Source organism: Myotis nattereri (genome assembly GCF_964212035.1).
Source record: "Myotis nattereri genome assembly, chromosome: 18".
NCBI lineage: Eukaryota > Metazoa > Chordata > Mammalia > Chiroptera > Vespertilionidae > Myotis > Myotis nattereri.
The window spans coordinates 2,714,363-2,738,416 of record NC_138093.1 but is presented as its reverse complement, the minus strand read 5'-3'; the positions used below and the strand labels follow the sequence as shown (position 1 = coordinate 2,738,416).

The 24,054-nt window shown below is 47.1% G+C and overlaps 2 protein-coding genes across 5 annotated transcripts in view; one reads left to right on the top strand and one right to left on the bottom strand.

Moving 5' to 3' along the window:
- Positions 1–9,722, bottom strand: part of SLC30A7 (solute carrier family 30 member 7) — a 30,959-nt gene extending 21,237 nt beyond the window's left edge. Inside the window, exons 1-6 of one of the 2 annotated variants that reach the window (XM_081112427.1) lie at positions 9,481–9,713; positions 9,193–9,294; positions 6,029–6,142; positions 3,551–3,638; positions 2,806–2,932; positions 743–898 (exon numbers count right to left, since the gene is read on the bottom strand). In XM_081112427.1, the coding sequence (XP_080968553.1) occupies positions 743–898; positions 2,806–2,932; positions 3,551–3,638; positions 6,029–6,142; positions 9,193–9,294; positions 9,481–9,560 (667 nt within the window). In that variant the 5' untranslated portion in view covers positions 9,561–9,713. Of the gene's footprint in view, positions 1–742; positions 899–2,805; positions 2,933–3,550; positions 3,639–6,028; positions 6,143–9,192; positions 9,295–9,480 lie in introns of both variants that reach the window. The other variant, XM_081112428.1, reaches the window with a different exon arrangement.
- Positions 9,723–9,852: 130 nt separating this feature from the next.
- EXTL2 (exostosin like glycosyltransferase 2) lies at positions 9,853–20,170 on the top strand. Of its 3 annotated transcripts, none has more exons than XM_081112201.1 (5): positions 9,853–10,572; positions 12,949–13,015; positions 15,248–15,675; positions 16,264–16,334; positions 18,232–20,170. In XM_081112201.1, the coding sequence occupies exons 2-5, from the start codon at positions 13,008–13,010 to the stop codon at positions 18,718–18,720; spliced, it is 996 nt and encodes a 331-aa protein (XP_080968327.1). In that variant the 5' UTR covers positions 9,853–10,572; positions 12,949–13,007; the 3' UTR covers positions 18,721–20,170. The 3 variants fall into 3 exon arrangements, with proteins under 3 accessions (XP_080968327.1, XP_080968329.1, XP_080968328.1); XM_081112203.1 differs by having other exon boundaries at positions 9,871–9,940; XM_081112202.1 differs by having other exon boundaries at positions 10,049–10,671.
- Positions 20,171–24,054: the final 3,884 nt, after the last annotated feature.

Below are 24,054 nucleotides of genomic sequence, written 5' to 3'. Positions count from 1 at the left end.
GTTTGCAGCTGGTCACACCCTCTTCAGGGTGGGGGTGCACACTGGGGTGCCTTGCCAATCTGGGTGAGGGGCTGAGGGCCATTTTCAGGCTGCGAGTGACTGAAGCTCCCAACCTCTCCTTTTTTTCTTTTTTTTATTCTGGGATTTATTTACCTTCTATGGCTGTCACTGGAACTGAGAGCTGGCTTTAGCTCTGAGGCTCGGCTCCAGCTCTGAGACCTCGGCTGCTGAAAGCAGGTATCTGCTTTTGTTTGGGTTCTATAATTGAAACACTGTTTCAGCTCCAGCTGGCTGAAAGCAGGTTTCTGGGGATGGTTTTGCTTCTATAATTGCAACATTGTTTCTTAGAGTGCAGCTCAGAGGCCAGCAGCGGCAGGCGGGGAACCTTGGCTTCCTCCATCACTGGAGCAAGCAAGCCTCCTGTTCGCTTCAGCTGCCTGGCTGCTGGCCGCCATCTTGGTTGGCAGTTAATTTGCATATCTCACTGATTAGCCAATGGGAAGGGTAGCGAAGTTACAGTTAATTACCACGTTTCTCTATTATTAGATAGGATACTCACTGAAAAAAAGCCCTATCCACTGCCTGACTCCACGCCAGTTTCACCACACGCTAAAAAAGAACTGGCGTGAGAACCAGGCTGGTTCGCTGGAAAGGAAGCCAACTGTGACACTGTAACAGACCCTTTCACCAGGAAGAGGCCTCTGCGCAGGTCTGCGTGAGGGAGGCCGCAGGCTGCACTCACCGTGGGAGTGGGAGTGGAAGTGTCCATGGTCATGGCTGTGCGCATGGTCGTGGCTGTGCGCACTGCTGTGTTTCAGTTCCGGACCGTGGCAATGGTCCCCGTGGCCGTGGGCCTGGTCCAGAGCACCGTTAAAGAGGGAATGGCTGTGTTCATGGCCTACGAATAGCGTTAGAACAAAAGGCGTGTGAAAATATGTTTGTTAATGGTTACAGTAACACTGACATCAGCAAAAGAACTAGCTCTAAAACCAGACGCAAGTTCAGCCGTGGGCAAACTACGGCCCGCGGGCCGGATTCGGCCCGTTTGAAATGAATAAAACTAAAAAAAAAAAAAAGACCGTACCCTTTTATGTAATGATGTTTACTTTGAATTTATATTAGTTCACACACAAACACTCCATCCATGCTTTTGTTCCGGCCCTCCGGTCCAGTTTAAGAACCCATTGTGGCCTTCGAGTCAAAAAGTTTGCCCACCCCTGCGCAAGTTCATAAACATTTACTTGTAAAGTGTTATTGATTCATTAGAATAACACAGTTCCTACCACACAGTACAGGAAGGAAATAAAGCAGAGATTGACAAACAGATCCTAAAATTTATATGGAAATTCAACAAGGGATCCGGAATAGCCAAAACAATCCTTAAAAAAAAGAATAAAGTAGAAAAATCACATATTGCGATTTTAAACCCAACTCCAGGATTACAGTAGATCAGTGAAGCAGAACTGAAAGTCCAGAAACAAACTCTCACATTTATGGTCAACTGATTGCTGGCAAGAATGACGAGACAATTCAGTGGGGGAAATCACCTTTTTAGCAGATGGCGCTGAGACAATTGGTTACCTACATATAAGAAAATACTGGACCCATACCTCACACCACACACAAAAATGGACTCAAAACGGATCAGACCTAAACGTAGTCTTAAATGGATACAGTTAACTCCAAAATTTAAGGATGGGTCCTCACCAGCAAATCTACTCATGCAGTTACTAATTTTAAATTAACTGAAGGGGGGAAAACATTATCATACAATAGACACAGGAATATCCTCTGGCTGGTAACGCAGTGCAATCAGAAACGAAGCCCAGAAGCCCAGCCGCCAGCCCCGGGAGCAGCTCGGAGTGCCTTCACCCCGCCCCGCTGAGTGCACGGGTCAGGCATACAGGCTGCTTCCTCCTGAGGTTCTCACGCAAACGTTCTGAGGTTAAACCTGGCATCAGCGTTTTGTAAAAAGCTACCCAGGTGATTATGAAGGCTGGCGCAAGGAAAAAAGCTAGAAGTATTTCTCATCAGCACTGTGCTAGAGGTCCTGACTATGCAATGAGACAAGCAGGAACGATAGTTATCATTCTTCACGGGGATAAAAACTTTCAACTACCTAAAAATGAACCCAATGAAAAATATTTCTGTTAAAATGCCTAAGACAATTTAATAAAGGACATGGAATTTCATATGAACATGAAATTTGATCTGAATTGTGTCCATTTTTCACAAACGCAGACAATGAATTTCTGGTCAAAATTCCAACAAAATGTTTCATAAAACTTGACAAAGTGATCAAAAAAAACATATGTTGAGTCACTCTCCAAAAAACCTGGAAAATCCAGAGACAGGACTTCCCCTACGAGACCTGAAACCAGGGAACCCACTCTCTGGAGTTCTGTATGGCTGCTCACGAGAGAAGGGGGGCAGAGACATGCGAATGGAAGGATCTGAAGGGCAGATTATAGTAAATTTCAAACCCACATACACTATAATTTTTTAGTAACTAGAGTTGCTTTGTGGTTTTGAAGTTTGTCTGTCTGTGTTATATAAATGGTGTCATAATCAACAGATGAGCTACACAGGTCTGGAAGGACCCACACCCAAATCGGAGCACGTGTAACGGAGCAGGTGCTACTGTCTAGTGAGGGGCACGGAGAAGTGGAAGACATTACTAAGAGCCTATTCACATTACTTTTGTTATTAAAAGTCCAAGTTTGACTTGGGAAATGATCAGTCTTGAAAAGTGAGTCACTGTGACAGAAACAGGAAGTGAAGAAACGAAGGGCCCGGCCGCCATACCAGAGCCATGCGAGTGCCCGTGGCCTCCGTGCTGGAACACGAATATCCCCACCAGGTTCACCACGAACCCCAGGACGGAGACCAGCAGCAGCCGCTCGTGGTGCACGTCGGGCGGCGCCAGCGCTCTCTGGAAAACACAAGACAAGGTTCACCGGGGTGACTTCCGAGGGGTCAACGGGTGGAAGCAAAAAGCCACTTTAAAAAACATTCAGTTCTTTTCAGAATGAAAAATCCCTCCAAAAATACCTGCCAAAGCCGTACATCGGAATAAAACCATATTCACACACTGCAGGAAAGGTAACAGTCACTGTTTTAAACACAAGTATTGGAAGCATGACCGTTTGGCCTGAAGCCCCTCCTTCGTGGCATTTTAAAGCGTTGCCGCTCATTTCAAGTTCACTCCCCTTTAAATCTTCTCCTTGACTTCAGGCACCGAGTGCGAAGGGCCCCCGGCAGAACTGGGGTTCTCTTAAGAGCTCTCCCGCAGGCCCCGCCCGTGCTGCGTCTGTACTTTCCCGGGTCAACACTTCACTCACACCTGCAAAGCACGGTTATTTGCTTTCCATTCCAAGTAGCTGCACATCTACTTAATTTTTCTCAACTATTGTGTGAGCTCCTCCTGAACCCGAGGCCGTACTCAACGCTTAATAATCGTGTGAAAAACAGCTCTGTTACATGTGTGTTTAGTGAATAGACATCTTCCTTGCATATATAATTTACTGGCTCTAGTCATTATCTACTATACCTCAACTCCTTCTGAGAAAATAAAAAAGGCAGTGAAGATCAAAAACAGCCCATTGACAAAGCCAGCCAGCACTTCCGCTCTGACATACCTAAAGAGCAAAGTAAACAACGGGGTTATTAAGTCATTTCTTACAGATCAACCAGTAAACTTACGCATGTTCGATGACGCTAAACCACTTTATATGATTATAAGTGGCCAGCAAAGTCCCAGTATTTATAGTGCAGTATGTTTTATTGTACATATATTATAAAAACAAGAACATGAATTTAAATATTATGAATTATGTTGAATAGCAGAAAATACATAGATTTCCTCACAGCAATCAGAAGACCTTGGAGTAAGGAGGTGTAGAAAGACCGTCCCCAGAAATGTGAACCAGCTGTCGTTGGAGCAGGAAGAGCAGGACTAAATAGGCAAAGAAGAATCCCAAGAGAAAAAGTGGAAGAAAAGAGCCTGAAAAGAGGGGTTTTGTAACTTATTAATTCCTTCTCGCCTTAGGCCTTCTGCTTTGCGCTGTTCAGCTTTCACATCTTTGGAAAGTGGAGCTTTATCTGAAGGAAACTAAAATTATTTCTCAAGTATCCCTGAAACCACTTGAGATTTCTATTCCTATCACTCTTTTTCTAAGATTAAGAAATGTAGCGCAAACGTTGACCTATTTTTAGAATCAACTCTAGCTTCATGTGATTCTAACTGAACTACTTTTTAAAATTCTGCCCCTTCCCCACGGACTTCTGACGCCTCCTGCCTCCTGCCCATGGGAGGCGGCGGGGAAAGGGTTTCTTTACCAAGAGGCATCTCGGGCCTAAAGTCGTTAGGAACAACTTGAACTTGGCAGCTTTACTTGTTCAAACATATTTCAAAGGGCGCTCACAGCAGTTAACCACTCTGGTCCTTAAACCATATAATAGGAGCATCAAGAATACCACTTTCTGTAGTTTTAATGACCCAAAGTGGACTTAAGATTTTATGGTGCCAGGGCACATGTTCTCTCTGAGCACGCAGCCTCTTTGGGGCTCTAGCTATAGCGGATCTCTTGCTCCTACTATAGGAATAGTCTGATTAGTGTTTCTTGTCTCACCTTTTATCATTTTACAAGGAACCTAATGCTCTGGTGATACCCCGAATCAGCAAGTTCTGTCCTAGACTTCATCCTTCAGCACCTGTCAAATGTGCAGTTACTATTTTTACAGAATTGCTCCCCCATCAGACCCCAGGTTCCCCAAGGCAGGTGCTACACCTTCCTCATCTTTCTATCACTGGAGGAGCAAAGCAGTGGCCCGCAAGCATCTGAGCAGAACAGAGGATGTGCAAGAAGCAGAGGATGCCTGCTCCAGAGCACAGGCAAAGCTGGGCGGAAGGAGAAGGTGGGAAGGGAGCCGGAGTCAGAGCATGCTGGAGGAGGGTGGACGGAGCAGGGGAGGGAGAGGATGGAGGCCCTGCACCTGCAAGGCAAGGGAATCAGTGAAAGAAGGAAGGACAGACTGCGAAAAGCCAGAGCACAAGGGCCTGGAGGGGAGACTGAGGGAGAGGAAGAGGGAGCACAAGAAAAGAGCTGAGAGACACAGCAAAGGGGAGGAGGAATGAGCGAACACAGGCCCAGTGACCAGAAAGACAGTGAAGAAAGGGGAGGCTGTGAAGGTGGGGGGTAGGACGGACAGGAAGGAGTGAGAGAGGGAGCAGGCAGAGGGGGCAGAGAGAAAGCGGGCAGGAGAGAGGAAGAGGATACTGGTTCTCACCGCCTCTGACACATGGATGTAATTACCCTGCAGAATGTCCTATACGCTAAGAAAAAAGAACCCACGCAGGCAGAGTCCGTCAGTAAATGGGACCACTGCGGCTTCCAGCAGAGATGCGAAAAAGCCAGCTCTGCCCCTCAGGGCCCCAGGCTTGGGGGTGGGACCCTCCCCGTGTGAAAACACCCTCTGAATATTTGAGTCGCTCTCCAAACTCAGCCAGCGGGGAAGGACTGTACAGAAAAGCGGAGCTGAAGAGGATATGTAACATGAAACCATATTGGAAAAGAATGATCTTAAATAAATCAACAGCAAAATGTCCTCCTAAAAACAAAGAAACAGGATCATTTACATAGGCTACAACTTTTACTTTTTCATCTGTTTCAAAAAACTAGGTTAAGTGTTGAGAAATTCCCTTACCTAGTAACAATCTCACCTACAAATTTTGGGTAAAATCAAGATGCCTTACCCCTAAGCAAAAAAACTTAGATGCAAAAAAAAAAAACCCCCGAAAGAAGTAAATACTGTAGATGACAGGGATTCAGTGTTCAGAACCAGGCGCCACTGCCCCATGTAGTCAGGACGGTGGTCGCCTGTGGGAAGGAACCAGGAGGAGACGAAAGAGATTCAAGGGTTCAAGTTCCCTAAGTGTGTTCGATTAGTGAAAATTCTTTGAGCTTGAGATTTGTGAATTTTTCTGTGTTTCTTACATGTCAACAAAAAGGATTTTAAAAAGTCTTACCCATAAGAGAAAGCATCATTATCTCTCCATTTCGAAATAACAGACGCTGCCAACCCAGCCAAAATGGCAGTGCTATCGAAAAACATGTGAAAAGAGTCGGAAATCAGCCCTAAGCTGGAAAAGAACAAACATGGTGGCGTATTAGAATAGTAACCAAACAGGAGGCATCCTTCTCTAAAAACCTAAGCATCAGCTCTGCTCATCAGGAAGGAATCTTCCAGAAAGATAGCAATGAAATCTGATCAAGAAGAAAAGGAGAGGGGGAAGAACAGTACAGGTAGATTAATTCCATACATTCATTGTTCCTTCATTCTTTCACTCAGCAAATATGTATCAGGCATCCTATGTACCATGTGTAAGGTGCCCGAATGAGACAGAGATCCCTCCTTTAATACAGTTTACATTCGAGTGGCAAGCTGAAAGGCAATGGGCACTTAATGTGGGGAAAACAAAGAGGTTATCTATTCTTCCACTGAGGGTACAGTCTCATCCTCAAAAATATACATCAACTCTAATTAAGTTTTCACCTTAAAATGAAGGTTCTGAGCAAGAACCAGAATTCTGCAACAAGATCAACTGCTTCTAAGAACCTTTACTTGCGAAGAATGAGTATATTTTATTCATCTTTCTTCCAAACAGAAAAAATTTCTTGACATTTCATGTTCACAACATCTTGAGACTTACTTATTCCAGAATGAAAATGAACAGACATTACAATGACAAAGTTCCCGTGAGAAATTCACTCTAGGAACTTAAAATTCTCGTGGAACCTTCAGCAACAGAGATAATCCAGTCACATAAAGAAACTGTTGATCCATCAACAAAGGGACCTAAAAACTGTGGTATCTAAAGAAGACATAGAAAGCCAGATTACGAAAAGGCCCACCCATTTTCTAAATCTGCCAACGCTTTAATGGGAACACATTTGTACTCCCAGCGCACTGATAAAAGTTAACCGTGGGGAGCAGCGGTTGTGGATGTGACGGTGAACAGGAAGAGGAATACCGGCTACCTGAGCTGGGTATAACAGACACTGGGTCAGTGCTAGACTCCAAATCTAGAACATATCTGGACAATCTGAGAAGAGAGCCTTAGGTCAGGAGAGCAAGCCACAGAAGAACAAGTCACGTACCACTCACGTTTTCCTTACGTACTGGTGACTTTCGACAACAGCTTGGAAATCCAAGGTTTTCATAATTTTCTCAATAGCTTTCTACAGACCAAAAGAATTACTATCTAAAATGACTTTCCATGAAAGAGACAATCTATGCACTTCAAATATGAATCCACTGAACAAGACATTTCACATAGCAATTTATGCAATGGTAGGCCACAGTAAAATATAATGTGTTGTAATAGAAAGTAACTATGGCAAAACTCTACATATATAAACCAAGATAGTCTTGATACAGTCAGCACATATGCCACAATATGGCATAATGCAGGAAGAATAAACGATATAAATATTGTATATTTATAATAAATTATGATTATTCCAATAGAAGACAATACAGTTGACCCTTGAAGAGCAGGGAGGTTAGGGACACCCACCTCCTGTGCAGTTAAAAATGCATTTAACTTTGACTTCCAAAAGTTTAACTACTAATAGCCTACTATTCACCGGAAGCCTTACCAGTAACATAAATAGTCAGTTAACACAGGTGTTATATTATGATATACTGGGTTATTTCCATAAAGTAAGCTGGAGCAAAGACAATATTATTAAGGAAATCATAAGAGAACATACATTTACAGTGCTGCACATATTGGTTGAAAACCACCTGTATGTAAGTGGATCCGCATAGTTCAAACCCATGTTGTTCCAGGGTCCACTATACAGCGCTTTTAACATGTACAATACATTGAAGGGGGTTACTATTACAGGGCACACATATCTGATTCCTAGCGGACTCAACACGGTTATGACATATACTGAGATGTGACCATGTTTCGATATGCAGTTACTGTCCAAGTGGCCGCTCAACGATGGCCTTCATGATTTGCTGAGGATTACTGACAAAACTGCATCCACATTTGCACTGAAAAGTGGTCCACGTTTCATATAAAAGTATACCTGTCACCAAAACTGGGGATATGATCTAATGTCATTGCTCAGTTTCCACAGCGATAAAGCTCAAGGACAGCAACTGTCTGTGAAAATGGACCTCAGTGAACAGAGACTACGTCTGCTTAATGAACAGAACACGAAGCATGGACGGCACAGGTTCTTAACTGGGGGTCCACGAGCTCTGCCGAGGAGCCCAGGACCACGCTGAAGTCTCGTATAAAAGACTGAGGGTTGGCTTTCATCAGATTCTCCAATGGATAGGAGACGTACAGACCAATCAGTACGCCCGGAAGTGTGATGACCACATTGTTGGTTGAACAATGTTATAAGACCCTGAAGTTATTCAACAGCAAACAACTAGAGAGTAGTATTTCACTTCCAGAGTTCCACGGGATATACCTCTTCCCAAAGCAGTTAAAAAACGAACAGACAACAACAAAGGTACCACCAAACACCACGAGGGGTAAGCTTTTAGAAAGCCCTGTGGGCTTCCCAACTGCAGGCCGGACCAGAGGGAAATCCTGAGACAGTTTCAGCACAAAATTAAAGAGAGAGGTGAATGGAAGAGATGACACGCGTCTGTCCAGATTGTCCCCCGTGTAAACCTCTTCCCCATTCCAAGATCTAACAACAAAGTAAGCAGAACATCTTGGGCATCCCTCTCGGAATCTTAAGGATGAAATCCAAGGGCCACTCCCACCCGGACAGGCAAGGACACTCCCCCGGGAGGCAGGAAGCGCGTTTCTCCCAATTCCAAGGAAGTGGACAGAGACCCTAAGGGATGTGGGCAGACTCTCTGCACCTGCCCAAATGAGGAGGGGACTTGTCACTCTTGTTGGACAGAGTGGGGGCGGGGGGAGGGGCTGGGGGAGGGGGAGCGAGGACCCAAATCGTAGGAACCGCCGCACGCGTGGGCCCCGATGCTAAGAAACGCAGCCACGCCAGGCAGCTGTGGACAAGAGCCGGCAAGTGAGCTGCAGGGGCGGCGGCGGCGGCAGGACCTGGCCCTCCCGGCGACTAGCTACGTGGCATTCAGCAAACAGAGCCCGGTCTCCGCCGCCCCGGCTTCCGCCCCAACCCTTCCCCCTCCGGTTACCAGTTGCTCCAGATGCCGTAGAGGAGTTCAACAAAAGCGAAAGAGAGGTTCAGGCACAGGAAGAAGAACAGGTTCCGAGACGTCTTGTCCGACAGGATCGACCTGGGCACGACAAAGTGGGCAAGAGCGCGCGAGTCCAAGCGGGGCTGGGACCCGGACGCCGGGGCCCCTCTCCAGACCCTCCCAGTGCCCAAGTGAGGGTGTCCCTAGCACCCCCTTCCCTGCACCTCGGGCCACCCTTCGGCCTGGGCCTTGTCCCCACTCCCCCGCACACAAGGCACCCCGCACCTAAACCAGCCCGAGATCTTGCCCAACAGATTGAACTTGGGTGGTTTGTATTCATCGTCCTTGATGGACAGAGGCAACATCTTCAATGCCCGGCGAAGGGCCGGGTCTCCCGCGCTCTGGAAGCGGCTCCGTGGGTGATGGTGGTGACAGTGGTGACGCCTATGGACGGGAATCCCCCGCGATCGTCCCGGGCCGCGCGCCGATACGAGACACAGACACCGACACACGCCCGGGAACTCGCCGACTTCCGGCCTGGGCCGCGCAACGCGTCCTGGGACGGGAAAGGGGGCGGGACGTGGGGGCGGGGCTTTGCGCAGCGGGCGTGTCGTGTGCGGTGGGCGGGGCTTAGGGCCGGCGTTGCCAGGCTGCCGCGCAGGCGCCGTGGGGGTCGGGGCGGGATGGCAGGCAGCACCGCGGGGTCTGAGGCGCCGCGACCCGCCTCCTAGAAGGAACTCCTGAGGTGAGGCGGGCGCTCGCGGCTCCCACGCAACCGCCTCGCCTCGACGTCCCCGGAGGCGCGCGGCCTGGGCCCGCCCCGTCGCCACGTCCCCCGTTCGAGTTAAACCCCGGCGCGGGCGGCAGCAAAGCCCGGGAATGCAGGGGGCGACGCGTCCTGTCGCCGCCATTCCGCAGGCAGCGCCAGTGACGGTCTCGCAGGGCGCCCTCAGCGGGCAGCCCAGTGCTGGTGGCCCATCCAGCCAGCCCGAGCTCGGCGCCGGGCCCGTCCGTGCGGCCACGCGCGACAGTGGGCAGCTGCGGTCCTGAGGGCCGTGGGCGCGTGTGCGGGCGCAGGGCGCCTCGTCCTGGGAACGCTCCACGGGCGCCTTCCCGGACGTGGTCGGGGACGGGCAGGTGCATCCCGTGAGTGACCCCCGTCACCGCGGGGAGAGCGGGGCCGGCAGGGCTGGCTCGGGGTGCGGTGGGACAGGAAGTGGGGCGTCCCCGCTCCCGTTCACCCCCGGCCCAGCGCCGCGGGCTTCAGGAACGCGCACGCGCACGAGTGGGCCGGCGGGACGCCCCTTCCGCGTGTGGCCGCGAACCCGAATCCGAACCTGAACCCGACCCGCGGGGCTCGGGCCAGCCCGCCCGCAGGCGAGCACGTCGCAGAGGCGCTGGGCGCCGAAGGGTTGCCGGGGGGAGTGCATGGGGTTCTCCGGTCCTGGACCTTCGCTGGAGCGGGCGGCGGGGGTGGTGAGTGGCTGGTTTTAGTTTTGAAAATATAATTTACTTATTCTCTAATTTAAAAAAAAATGTTCTTGTTCGTTCAAACTGCTGTGCAAAGAGATCGCGGAAATGTACGTTCTGGAGAGGGTGCGTGGCCGTGGCCTTTCCTGGCGTGTGTTTCATCCGTCTCTTCCCTGAAGCGCAGGGACGTGCCCGTTAGGAGCGTTTCCGTGTGTTCGTCCTAGAGTTTGAGTTTCACTCGGGCAGGAAGTGGGTGCGCCAGGTGAGGAGGGTGAGGATTTCCACGGCAACTGGACTGTCGGCGAAAAGGCTGAATTCCAACGGGATGTGACTGCAGGGGCCGAGGGGGTGCAGAATAGCCAGGTTCCAGCCGCTGAGCCCTCCCTCAAGGTCGGCTGCTCTGAGCCGGTGGAGGGTGGGGGAAGGAGGTGGGTTACGGAGCCAGGTGAGCCTGTGTGTCTGCCGCCTGCCTCCGAGTTCCTGGTGCAGGGGGTGGTCCCGGAGGCGGAGGCCGGGGGGTGGGGGAGGAGGGCCACACGGTGGTGGAAGGAGATGGACTCGGGTGGTGGACGCGCTGTACAATACACAGCTGGTGCATCATAGAAGTGAACCTCCGACACCTAGATGGTTGTATTAACCAATGTCACCCCAGTAAATTCAAGGACAAAAAAAGAGAAGAGATTGTGCATTTTAGCATTGCTATAAATTGCTCCACTGGTTCACGCAGGGATCTTTTCAAATCGTTTTAAAATGAGTTGGAGAAATCGAAGTTCAATTTCAGTTATATTGGGGCTCCCAAATTCCACCCGTCTCCACCCCGAAGACCTAACGTAGGTTCTCCTGGGACCGAAGGGCCTTCTCCTTTCGAAGGGGCGATGCGATGCCCCTCAGAGCGTTCCGTCTTGGGCGGCACAACCACCAACTTCAGCGCCAAGGCCTTGGGGATACAAACTGCACCATTGGAATCAAGGACGGTTGTGTGAACGGAAAACGCCTGACCGTGTCTCACTTCTCTTGTCATCGTGAAAAAATGTGTCTGTGCCCATGTTGTCCAATACATGTTGTCCAAGCCAGCGTCGGTTTCTGTCATTCCTTCCGCAGTCATTTAGTGATAGCCTCCTGTCTGCTGGGCTCTGAGCCGGTGGTGGGTGAGGGAGGAGGTGGGTCACAGGTCCAGGTGAGTCCAGGTTCTTTCCGAGGAATTCGTGGAAGAAGCTGAGGAGGGGGTCCGTGACGGGCAGGTGTGTTCAGGGTTTTGGAACCGTGAGGTGTAGGTGCACAGAGCTGCCCTTGGGCCCGCGGGGAGGGACCGCTATTGCTCGGTCAGTCTTTGATGTGTACTGTCATCCTTTTGCCCTTTCCGTAACTTGTATCATGAAAGAACATGATTTTGGAAAATAAAAAATGATTCTTCAGCTCTTTTCTGGTGGTCATTACAGAGGCACTATCTTAGAAGTCTCCAGATTCTTGATTCCTTCACGTTACAAGATTACATGGGTGTATGAGCCTGTAAATAGGTGGCATGGTAATGAACAGTTTAAAACGAGTAAATGGATATCTACTTTGAACATTTTAATAACTGCTTATACCCTCTCCTACGAATTAATTGCATTAGGTTAACTGTGCAGACTCTCTGGGGGAGTAAAACCAGCTTTTCAGGCGTGTGATGGAGGGTTGTGAGAAATGAGAGCAGAGAGAATTAAGGGGTAGAACCTCTCCAGCCGGGGCTCTAGCTCCTTTGGGGCAATAGTCCCTGAGGAATCGGAAGGATGCCACCTGCCATTCCTCGGTCGTCAGCCCTGGCATTTATCCGCAACCCTGTTTTAGGGGCCATGGTTTTTTAGATGTTTCACATGGAATGCCTTGTGACACTTTAGTGAGAAAAGGAGCTGTGGGGGCAAAAAATCTACAGATACTTAGGAATCTAGAAATTGAATACAAGCGGTAATTGCTGCTGCGTTTAGAGAGTTTGCTTTATGGCATATACTAGTATGTTCTGGTTTCAAATGTGTAAACACACAAGATAGTGGGGATGGTCTGCTGTTTCTGCTTCTGGATACGGAAGAGGAAGAGGAAAACAAAAATGTGGAAGTGTTATCACCAGCCTGTAGGATGGCATGATCTACCTCATTACCTAAATGTGATTTTTAGAGGACAGAATAGCAAATTTTAATTTCTAGAAATAATTCAAAGCCTGTGGACAATGGCATTGAAAGGAATTTTTAAAATGTTCCTGCTAATTGACAAAAACATCACAGACAATTTTTTATTTCCCCTTAATAGGTCAAGAGAGTCTGTTCCTATCAATTACTGAAGCCATAAGGAAAAAAATTTGAACTATCATGATGAGGTAAGTATCAATATTTTTTTGGCTCTGTTGAAGTTGTGATAAAATACACATATTTGCCACCGCAACCATTTTTAAGTGTACAGTTCAGTAGGGTTAAGTATGTTTCCATTATTGAACAACCCATCTCTAGGACTTTTTCATCTTGCAGAACAGAAATTCTGCACCCGTTAACTCCCCATTTCCCACTTCCCCCAGTCCCCCGCAACCACCATTCTACTTTCTGTGTCTATGAAATTGACTACTCGAGGTTCCTCATGTAAGTGGAATCATAGAGTATCTGTCTTTTGTGCCTGGCTTATTTCATGTAGCCTAATGTTCTCAAGGTTCATCCATTTTGTAGCAGGTATCAGAATTCCCTTCCTTTTTATGGCTGAATAGTATTCTATTGTATGGATATACCACATCTTGTTTATCTGTCTCTTGATGGACATTTGCGTTGCTTCTACCCTTTCACTATTGTGAATAATGCTGCTATGAACAGGGGTGAGGTACCTGTATTTTTATTAGAGAAAAAAATATTCCCTATAGAGGTAACTTTGTTTCCTTGGAAATAAGTTTTTGCTTGAGCCATGGTCTGTTAGAAAATACCATCAGGTGTCTTTTTGATCTTATCTTTTGAAGTAGTAATTCAGATTATAGAGGAAAGTCAGTACCTATAAAATTGAAATATTCTTGTGGATTAGATCAGAGCTGAAAAGAAAGAAAGACCCTAAGAATATAAAGAGACTCGAGTGTGAGAGTTGGACGTTTATTCTGACCTACCACTCTTCCAGTGGCTCAACAAAAAGTACTTAATATTCTCTACATCAGCTATCCCATCTGTGAAATGGGGTGGGTGTATTTTAATTCCCTTCTTTCTGCTTTGAGATACTATGTAGCATAAAGGGGGAAAGGGTCTGACCGCTGCATTGCTATCAGTAAGCTGTGAGGGCAGACATTGGGTGGGCCAGCTCCTTACCATCCCTAGTGCCGGCCAGCGCTGGGCGCGTGATAAGCCCCAATAAATGTTTGTTGATTGACAGATGTCTACCACAGACGTATTTTGACCTTCCTTTAATAAAGTTAGAAAGCCCATGTGAATTGAGATTGCTTCCATGTTAGCTTTGATACCTAAAACTGTTTATAATGTATGTATCTGAAAATCTGTTTGTCTCAGAGAGGTGATTACAGATGTGAGCCGGTTGCTGAAAGCCAGTATAGCGTATGTAAAAACTGGGAGAGGGGTCCATAGAATATTCCAGGCTTGCCTCCCCTCTTTTTCTTTGTGCCTAAAACAGAGAGAGGTTCACATGAAAAGCTCCCGTACCCCGGCCTGGTGAGAGTGATGTGTTTACAGAGGTACTGGGCTTCTTTTCAACTCATTTCTGGAACTAATTTCGCATGGCACTGTACTGGGCTAAAAATGCCGTTCTATTTCTAGGCTTTCTTCATAGGATGCATTGACTCCTCTCATCCTTACAAGTCATAATGTTCCTCTTAGGAATAAGGCCACTCCTTCCTCTGCCCTAATCTATGTCCCTGGGATTGGTCACTTCCAAACACCATCATTATCACACAATAGTTGCAATCAGTGGGCAATTCCAGGAGAAAGATGCCAGGCTCGCAGGAAATTTTATCCAGTGCAGTTCAGACCTGTGCACTTTGAGGGGAAAGAGGACCTCACTGTCTGCCCAGTAACACACAGCTAGATTCAAGGAGGCAGGGCTTTGGAAAAACTTTATACATAATGTGTATTTTACTTCCTCTTAAATCAATGAGGATAAAGCAAACCTAGTTCATAGGTAATGGCTGCTTAAAGAAGTATTGAGAAGGAATGTGATGCTTTATATAGGCTCTCGGAGGGGGGATTAAAAAGGCCAGATTGCAGGGTAGCCTTCGCTGTGGAAAATGCCGTAAGGTCTTTCTTAAGGGACAGGTATATACCCAAGAGAGATGAAAACACGTTCACTTAAAAACTTGTATATGAATGTTCATGGCAGCATTATCCGTAATAGCAAAATGTGGACTCTTCCTGTTCGGCATGTAGACCTTTTGTCTGCAGCTGCCAAGCAGGAAAATCCCGGAGGGAGGGTCATTCACTGGCCTTCTTATTTTTGCCCCGGCCCAAACCACCTTACCTAGGAGGCGGAGAAAGTGAACTTGAACCAACGAAGACCAGATGAATGGCTTTCCTCATTAACAAGCATGGAGACTCATGAGAAGGCTGATGTTTTGTTTCCATTGCTCCTCCAGGTGTTTCCACATCTGCAAACTTCCTGGCAGAGCGCTGGGCACCCGCGTGCTCCGCCTCTCTCTGGTGGCCGTCCTCCTGCTGCTCCTGGTGGCTGGGGCCCTCACCACTCTCCTTCCCAACAACAAAGATGACAAGATGCTCTCGTGGCGGAGGGAGGTGAAGGCCCAGGGCCAGTCCGCCCTGGCTTCCTTCACTCTCATCATGCAGACGTACAACAGGTCGGATCTGCTGCTGCGGCTGCTCAATCACTACCAGGCGGTGCCGCAGCTGCACAAAGCCATCGTGGTGTGGAACAATGTCGGGGAGAAGCCACCGGAGGACTTATGGAACTCTCTGGGGCCGCACCCCGTGCCCGTGATCTTCAAACCCCAGACCACCAACAGGATGAGAAATCGGCTCCAGGCCTTCCCTGAACTGGAGACCCAGGGTGAGTCGTAGCAGCTACAGGGAGCTGGGACATAGGCGGATGGCTGGATTCCTCTGGTCTTAATTGTTTAGAGAAGAAGAGGGAAGTTTAAGAAAGCACTTTGAAAAACTTCAGGGACAATTTCCAGGACGTCAAGTAGCAGCTTCGAGGGGAGGAAAGCACGTCCCTGTTACAGCAGGGACAAGAGGTGGTGATTGTGAAGGGAGACACGCTGTGCCTGCACATACTGCGTCTCAGAGCTAGTGGATGCCACCTAAGCTTAATGCATTTCTTGCCCCCGCCTTCTACGTAGCAGTCACGTGAGATTATCATTTGATTTAAGGAACCTCGGTGCTACTTAGGTATAGTTTCATTAGTTTCTACAATAATAGGTGATAACTACATGATAATTTCCCCTCCGGCAATTATAAAAATCAGTTTCAGTTCAAATAAAAACTTCTACTAGACAAATCTCTCGAAGAATACATATATTTACTAATTTGTTAGACAGGACCTCGTGTGAACAATCTGTATAGACACTGGTGTATCTTACTCATTGTGTTTTCATTTCCAAATGGCTCAGTTTTCAATTTCTCCCTTTCATTTCAGCGGTGTTAATGGTCGATGACGACATGCTAATTAGCGCCCAAGACCTTGCGTTTGCTTTCTCCGTTTGGCAGGTAAGGTTGCCCAATCCTTTGTGAACTCTTCAGCATGAAGTCCTATCTGGTGTTTACCTAGAGCAGCGTGGTTTAATGTGGTGCCATCCAACACAGCTGGGGCAGCTTTTGTCCAAAAGAGAGATTCATTTGTGATGTGGTCATTGAGACTTCCTGTGCTCCGTTCAGCCAGCCTGCAGGTTATGCTGCCTTTACCTGTATTTGACTTATCTGTGGGATTCTGGGGTGGAAGGCCAGCACTTCCTCCCAGAGAGCAGTGCGGGAATGACCTGGTGTGTGGTCCAGCAAAGACTGGCATCCAGAGTTGTTTTCCGCAGGGCCACAGGCATGTCTCAGATGAGAAGTGTATTTTTGTATTAACCTTTGTTCAAAGAAAGCATTTACTATAGCCACAAAATTTACTCCTGATTCTGTGGTCATGGTTTAGAAATCACTAATGACAAATCTGCATGCACCATTGCGGTGACAGGTGTGCGCGGTGTTTGCCTACATCCTGCTGGGATGACAGGCACAGATTGCTCACTGGCCCACCATTCTAAAAATACAGCGCTTTCCTGCTGACCGTGTGTTAACAGGGGCTGGCTTTTAGCGGTTGCACTAGTTACCTGAAACCACACTGCAGATGAGCACTGAAACCCTGTCCAACATTTAAACAAGTGCTCCCCAGTAAGTGGTCTGATTTGCATGATAGTAACCTCCTTAGTTAGAATTCTGCGGCACCCCAAAAATATATTTTTTGCTGATCTGACAATAAAAATAGGTGTAATTTTTATTCACTCACACCAGACGGCTATTGTTGTGTTGGCAGTTGTCATTTTTTTTATATGACAATCTAAGGGGGAAAGGTCAGTGCTCCTGACTAAGTAGTCAGGTACTGCTTGTGTTAAACGTTCTTATAGCAACCTGTTGGAAATCTCTGGATTATAGTTAAGATTACGTGTTCTCCTACGGGTGGTTTTGCTCATTTCAAAGGCGTGCTAAGGGACAGGGCTTGCTTAAGGCAAAGAGAAACCTTTCACTAAAGAAGTCATAGGCCTGGGGCGTGACTGCCTGCCATGACCTGCCCAATTAGGGATTTATAATCAGATCACCATGAGGTTTTTTTCCATAGAACCCCTTCTCCATGCACACTTTGAAATGGGATTTAACCCTGCCTGAGAGCATGTGTGTGTGTGTGTGTGTGTGTGTGTGTGTGTGTGAGAGAGAGAGAGAGAGAGAGAGAGAGAGAGAGAGAGAGAGAGAGAGATACTGGTTTAGTGTCTATTCTTACCTCTTTCACATGCTTTACTGGTTTTCTTTTGCTTGTTGATTTGTTTTAGTCACTCTCACCTTAATAATATTATGTTACTACTGTCCTTTCTTCAGTCATCCTGACACATCTCATTATATATATTCATATTTTTTAAAAGGAAACACCAGGCTGAAAAGGGATAAAGATATAACATTGTCTAAAAATCAACAGTGACACAGTAACTTTCAGGAACTTGGCATCCACATGGAAATACAGTAAACTCATACATGTAGACCCATAATCCTAAGAGATCAGAACAGTTTTCGAAAGAATCACACTGTGTCATGGCTCCTAGAATAGGCAGCATTCATGGAGCCGCTCCCCCGAGGTGCACTGGGGAGAACCAGCCTCTGGTGACTAGCAGTGATTGATACAGATCGTGTGTGAATCAGGACAACGTCTGCAAGGCTAGGGATTTGGGCTGTGAAGGAATTTGACTGTGAACGTGTCAGGACCTGGACATATGAAGTTGCCTGGAGTTCAGTGAAACAGGAATAAAATGAAGCTGGCAGATTCGTTTCCTTCTCTTTGTAATAAGTCATTGCTTTTCCACTATGTCTGCTCTAAAGAAATGTCCACTCACTTGTTCTTTTTCCATCTGTTCAGCAATTTCCTGACCAAATTGTAGGATTTGTCCCCAGGAAGCACGTTTCCACCGCGTCGGGCGTCTACAGCTACGGAGGCTTTGAGCTGCAGACCCCGGGCGTGGGGGACGGTGACCAGTACTCCATGGTGCTGATCGGGGCCTCCTTCTTCAGCAGCAAGTACCTCGAGCTCTTCCAGAGGCAGCCCGCAGCCGTCCACGCCCTGGTCGATGACACGCAAAACTGTGATGACATTGCCATGAACTTCCTCATTGCCAAGCACACCGGGAAGACTTCGGGGGTGTTTGTAAAACCTGTAAACATGGGCAACTTGGAAAAAGAAACCAGTGGGAGCCATTCAGGAATGTGGCATCGAGCGGAGCACTTCCTGCAGAGGTCTTATTGCGTCAATAAGCTCGTCAGCGTCTATGGCGGCATGCCCCTCAAGTACTCCAACCTCATGATCGCTCAGTTCGGCTTTCCCTATGCCAACCACAAAAGCAAGCTGTGAACGCCAAGCAGAAGCAAACCTCACACGGCTTAGTAGTTGACTAGCTTCTCCACACTGTGGTTGCTTGTTTGTTTTTAAGCAACATCATGAACTTTTATCCACCCTGGAAGTCTCTACAAAGGAAAACATTGCAGCACTTCTTGGATGTAAAAGCCACATGAACTTCAAAACCCAATAGCGGGAGCTCTTCTTGTGAGGAGCGTTCATGCGCGGACATAACTCCTGGGGCAGTGACTTGATGGTTTGCATTCTGAAATGGCCCTACAGTTTCTTTGACGCCTGGCATTTGCCTTAAGGACCCATCGTGAGCTGTTTCCAGGACCAGAAGTGCTTCAGCCTTTTCATTAAAGGACAGTTGCTTGCATTCAAAGCCTGAGATGCTTCTAAGCAAAGTGCCCATGGTGCTGGAAAAAGGCACGAGGAGAGATAGATCTCACCCGTATCACACAGTGGAACTTTCCTGACTCTGTCCAGCTTCCTGTGGTCCCCCAGCCAGCCTTCCCAGGGCTGACTCAGCCTGGCTCGGCTTTGCGGCAACCATCGTGCTTTTCTTTCTGCCCATAAGTCTGCAGGACTCTGAGGCTGCATGTCACAGCTGAAGGACGTCTCTGTTCTGCTTGATCTCCATGCGCGTTTCCTGCATGGATCACGGGAAAGTGCAGCTGCTCTTTTTATAAGCAGCTAACATGCGGCGAGGAGTCGATGTTTTACCAGGTTCGGGTAGTGCATTTTTGTCACTGAGCCTGACCTTGAGATGGTACATTGGTTTTTATTTTTTATAAAATATCCCTTCTGAAAGAATGTTGAGTAGGCACAGGCAGAAGTCAAAACTCTAGTATCAAAAGGTCTTTACTGTTGGGGCATAGGTTATCACATGGATGCTAGAGTCGTGTTTGTTATACACAGTCAGTTTCTTGCATTGAGAACTTTTTTTTTCTCTGCCAAAAAGAAGATCTAAGGCACTATTCATCATGCAATTTTGATTAATAGATACAGGAAGAAATAAAGGATCTTTCTCATGGTGGAGGAATTCTGTGGGGAGTCTGCACAGGTCAGGTTGCATTGCCCACTCTGCTGTACGAACTAGTATGTGTTCCACGGTGTCTGGTCCTTGCTCATCACTGGCAGCGAGGAGCACTTACGTAAGCCTCTTGTCTTCCCCCCCTCCTCCTCCCCATCCACCTCTCCCTCCCCCTCCTCCTCCCATAATGCCATTATATCCCCACAATTGCAAAGCTGTGAAAACATTATAATAATCCTGGTTTATGTTCCAACAATGAGGTCTTTGTGTAGGTAGTCCAGTATGTGTTTTCTTTTGCCTTGGCATGTGTGTGTGTGTTAACGCAGCCAGATGAAGCCAGTAGAAAGCAGAAGCTAAGAATGTAATGTTAGCTATCTGCTCTGTCCTCTTGGGATTGCACTGTCACATAAATAAAATGAGCTTCTACCATTCAGGTGTTCTGTGTTGATTAAGCAGACTCGTATTTTTTTACAAATGTCTCCTGTGTTCTAGTACATTGCTCAGGGGAAGGCAGAGGCATTCCCTACATTCCCCACCGGATAAATATCCCAGATTGTTTTTTCCATTTTGTGTCCTTACACTTAAGCAGCGCTAAGTCAGTGACATCATTTTTCAGGCATACAGCAAATAGGAAAACCGAGTGAAGCACAGCCTGTGGGACGAAGTCCCTGCCTTGTGGCTGGAATTGTGCTGGAACCGCCTTTCCCTGCACTTCTTGTTAAGCTCAGGCCTGAAGCTGCATAAGGGAAAGCTGTAGCTTAGGGGTCCGTGTTCCAGGAGAGCCCCTGGGCCTAGATCCTTCCTAGACTTCATGTTTACTGAACCTCTTGGAGCCCCAGTGTCCTCGTCTGCCAAAATGAGAATCGCATCCACCTCGGGGGTGGTTTTGAGGAATAAAGGAGGCAGCGTGTGTAAACACAGCACAATGCCTTTCCCACTTACAGTGGTCTGGTCAATAAATGACTCTGTTGGCATGTGTCCTTGGTAATAAGTGCAGTTAATTGTACAACCTACCACCGAGATATTAGAAAGGCCTCTGGCCCACCAGGTGACATATTCTAGAAATTGTTTCTACATAATAATGAAGAGAATCATGGCCATTTTCATTTCATTTTCTTCCTTTCAGATGCCCTTTTTCTTATTAAAACATAACAGCCCTGGCTGGGTCCTCAGTTGGTTACAGCATCGTCCCAATACGTCAAGGTGGTGGGTATAATCCCTGGTCGGCACATACAAGAGTCAGCCAATGAATGCAAAGATTAGTGGAACAAAAAGCAATCTCTCTCTCTCTCTCTCTCTCTCTCTCTCTCTCTCTCTCTCTCTCCCCCCCCCCCTCCCTTTTCTTCCTCCTTTTCCCCTTTCGTGAAGACTCAATGATAAACCCAAATATTTTCAAAAATACCCTCAGGGTGGACAGAATGCAAAGAGCGTTTGGTACATTGGCACCTGCACGGAGTCCTGGCTGCACTTGGTTTCCGTACCTGCTGAGCGAAGATGAAGATACTGCCGTGCAGTCTCACTGGTGGCTTCAGGTTTCAAAGGCATGATGGGTAGAAACTATGTAGTAATAATTGGCCACGCCATTCTGTGACCCAAGATCTGGTCAAAGAAGAAATTGTCCTGATTAAAGGTTTATTTCTCGTTTTTTTCTCATGCCTCTTTCTATTTTCCCACCTGAAGAAATCAATATGGAGCTTCAGTTTCTGGGGCGGGCCTATGAATAAATAGGTATTTCTGAAGCACTACAGGACCATATTACCTAATACAGTGTGTATTTGCATAACATTTCTAGTTAAGGTCAGATGATTGAGTTCAGGTAAGCTAAGTAGAGATTCTCAAATCCTATTTATGAGTATTTTTGGAATAAGCTTAACAAGAAGCAAGTGGAGACAATTTATATAGGAAAGAACCCTGCAGTGGGAAATTGGGAAACATGTTTCTCTTACCAGCTAGGCAATATGTAAATTTATCTGGGTCTCAGTTTCCCCATCTCCAAAAGAAGGGTGAGCCCGGCCTGTGTGGCTCAGTGGTTGAGCATCAACTTATGAACGAAGTTGAGATCACGGTTCGATTCCTGGTCAGTACACATGCCCGGGTTGTCGGGGGTGGGGCTTGCAGGAGGCAGCTCATCAGTGATTCTCTCTCATCATTTATGTTTCTCTCTCTCCCTCTCCCTTCCTCTCTGAAATCAATATATATAATCATGGGTGAACTACGTGATTATTAAATTTCTTTCCAGTTGTAAAATTCTGTGACCCTAAATCAGAGTGTTGGATTGGTAGGTTTTAAAGGAGCTGTGTGCTGCTACCTCTTGACAAGAAAAAAGAATCTCTGAGGTTGAGCTCTGTTGAGCTTGCTAGCTCCCCTCCACCCTAAGCCAAACCTCCCCCGGAGTTTTTCTCAAATGTGGCTACTGTTGTACAATTTCAGGATCAAAAGACATCCCGATGATGATGGGATGATAAAGCAGAAGACGATGATGGTGTCGACGTTTCGTGGTAAACACAGGAAGAGGTGATGATTTAAAAGGCGTGTTGCCACTGGCCTTTATGAAGATCCCAGAGAGAGGTGCGCAGGCTCCCAGACCACATGAATCACACTGAACCAGGAATGGACAGGTACCGTCAATCTCATATTTTTAAACCCAGAACACAAATACAAGTTTTAATGACCGAAATACTGGATTCTATTGCCGTTTGTAACAGTTTTACGGGCTTACCAGCAGGTGTCAGTGCAACCTAACTAACGTTTCTAGTGGATTGAGTACCTGCCAGTAAAGAGTGAGAATCTTCTTAAAATAGCAAAGTCAAGGACCTCCTGTCCATGTGTTTGATTAAGAATATCTTACGTGGAGCTGTAGAAAGGTTTCGGTCCTTCAGAAGTCTAGTTAAAATGGGCCCTTGCCTAGGTGTGTCACAGCATCACATAAGTTATAACTTAGAGGCTCATAGGTATAAGCTGTGGACAGCACTGTCATGGCATGGAAGACTCGATCTTAAATTAAGTACAAAATGCTAATCTGTGGCAAAGTGTAAGAATAGCAGTATTTTTACAACCCACACATCACAGACATTAGCGCCAAATGAAACTCATTGGTCCCTGGGTGACAGTGTTTATCAAAAACTCATTCTTCGTCATCAAAGGCTGAAAATAAGTGGTTTCCATCAATAGTTAAAGGATGAACATGTCATGGGTTAGCCACGTAATAGAATGTTATTCAGCAATAAAAAGGACAAACTGCCGGTACACGGAACACCATGGCTGACTCATATCAATCAGTAAGGCAAGCGAAGAGGCAGCCCTGAGGGCTCCATACCAGAGGGTTCCATGAGCATCACGCTCTGGAAAAGGCAAAACTAGAGACAGAAAACGGGTCAGTGGTTGCCAGGCCCTGGCGGGGAGGAGGGTGTTGACGACCAGAGGGCATGAGAGAAATTTGGGGGCTTGTAGACATATTTCAGGTCTTATTTGTGGTGGTGATGATGCACTTATCAAAACTCAGAGAACCACACTCTCAAAATTGGTGAATTTTTGTTTTACATAAAATTTACCTCAATAAGCCAGACTTTTAAAAAATATTTTTATATTTTTTATATGAAGGGAGAGGGAAAGGAAGATAGAAACATCAATGATGAGAGAGAATCGTGGCTCGGCTGCCTCCTGCACACACCCCCTCCCCCCACTGGGGATCGAGCCTACAACCCGGGCATGTGCCCTGACCAGGAATCCAACCGTGACCTCCTGGTTCATACATCAACACTCAACCACTGAGCCACTTCGGTCAGGCAATAAGCCAGACTTTTCAAAGAAGTGAAAGCCATTCAGACACATACAGAATATTAATAATGCATTGGTAGTAAAATGTGTGAATAACTGAAGCATATAATGAGATAGAAGAGATGTTAGCAACCCCAACCCCTGCCTGGGAGTCCCAGGACTGTGGTATCAGCCGGCCAGCCCCCTGTGTGTGGCCTCGAGTGACCCAGTTCTCTCCATCTCAGTTCACTTACTGTTAAAGAGGTGGCATTAAATATGTAACTTCTTTAACCTTCGTGAACTTCTCAAGCTAGAAAAACTAAACATAAAAAAGGACCAGATGTATCACTCCATGGAGTCTCCACCAGCTGGTCCTTAAGGGAACCCAGGTGGAAGGGGTCACTCCTTCGGGAGAAGCAGAGGTATATTTAGCCTTACTGCTCAGCACTCCTCCCGAGGGGGCGCTATATGGTTTGGCCAGCAGGTGTCACAGGCTCATCTCTGAAAAACGGACATTTCTCCCTACCAGATGCTTTTCAAATCAATGTCTGCCTCAT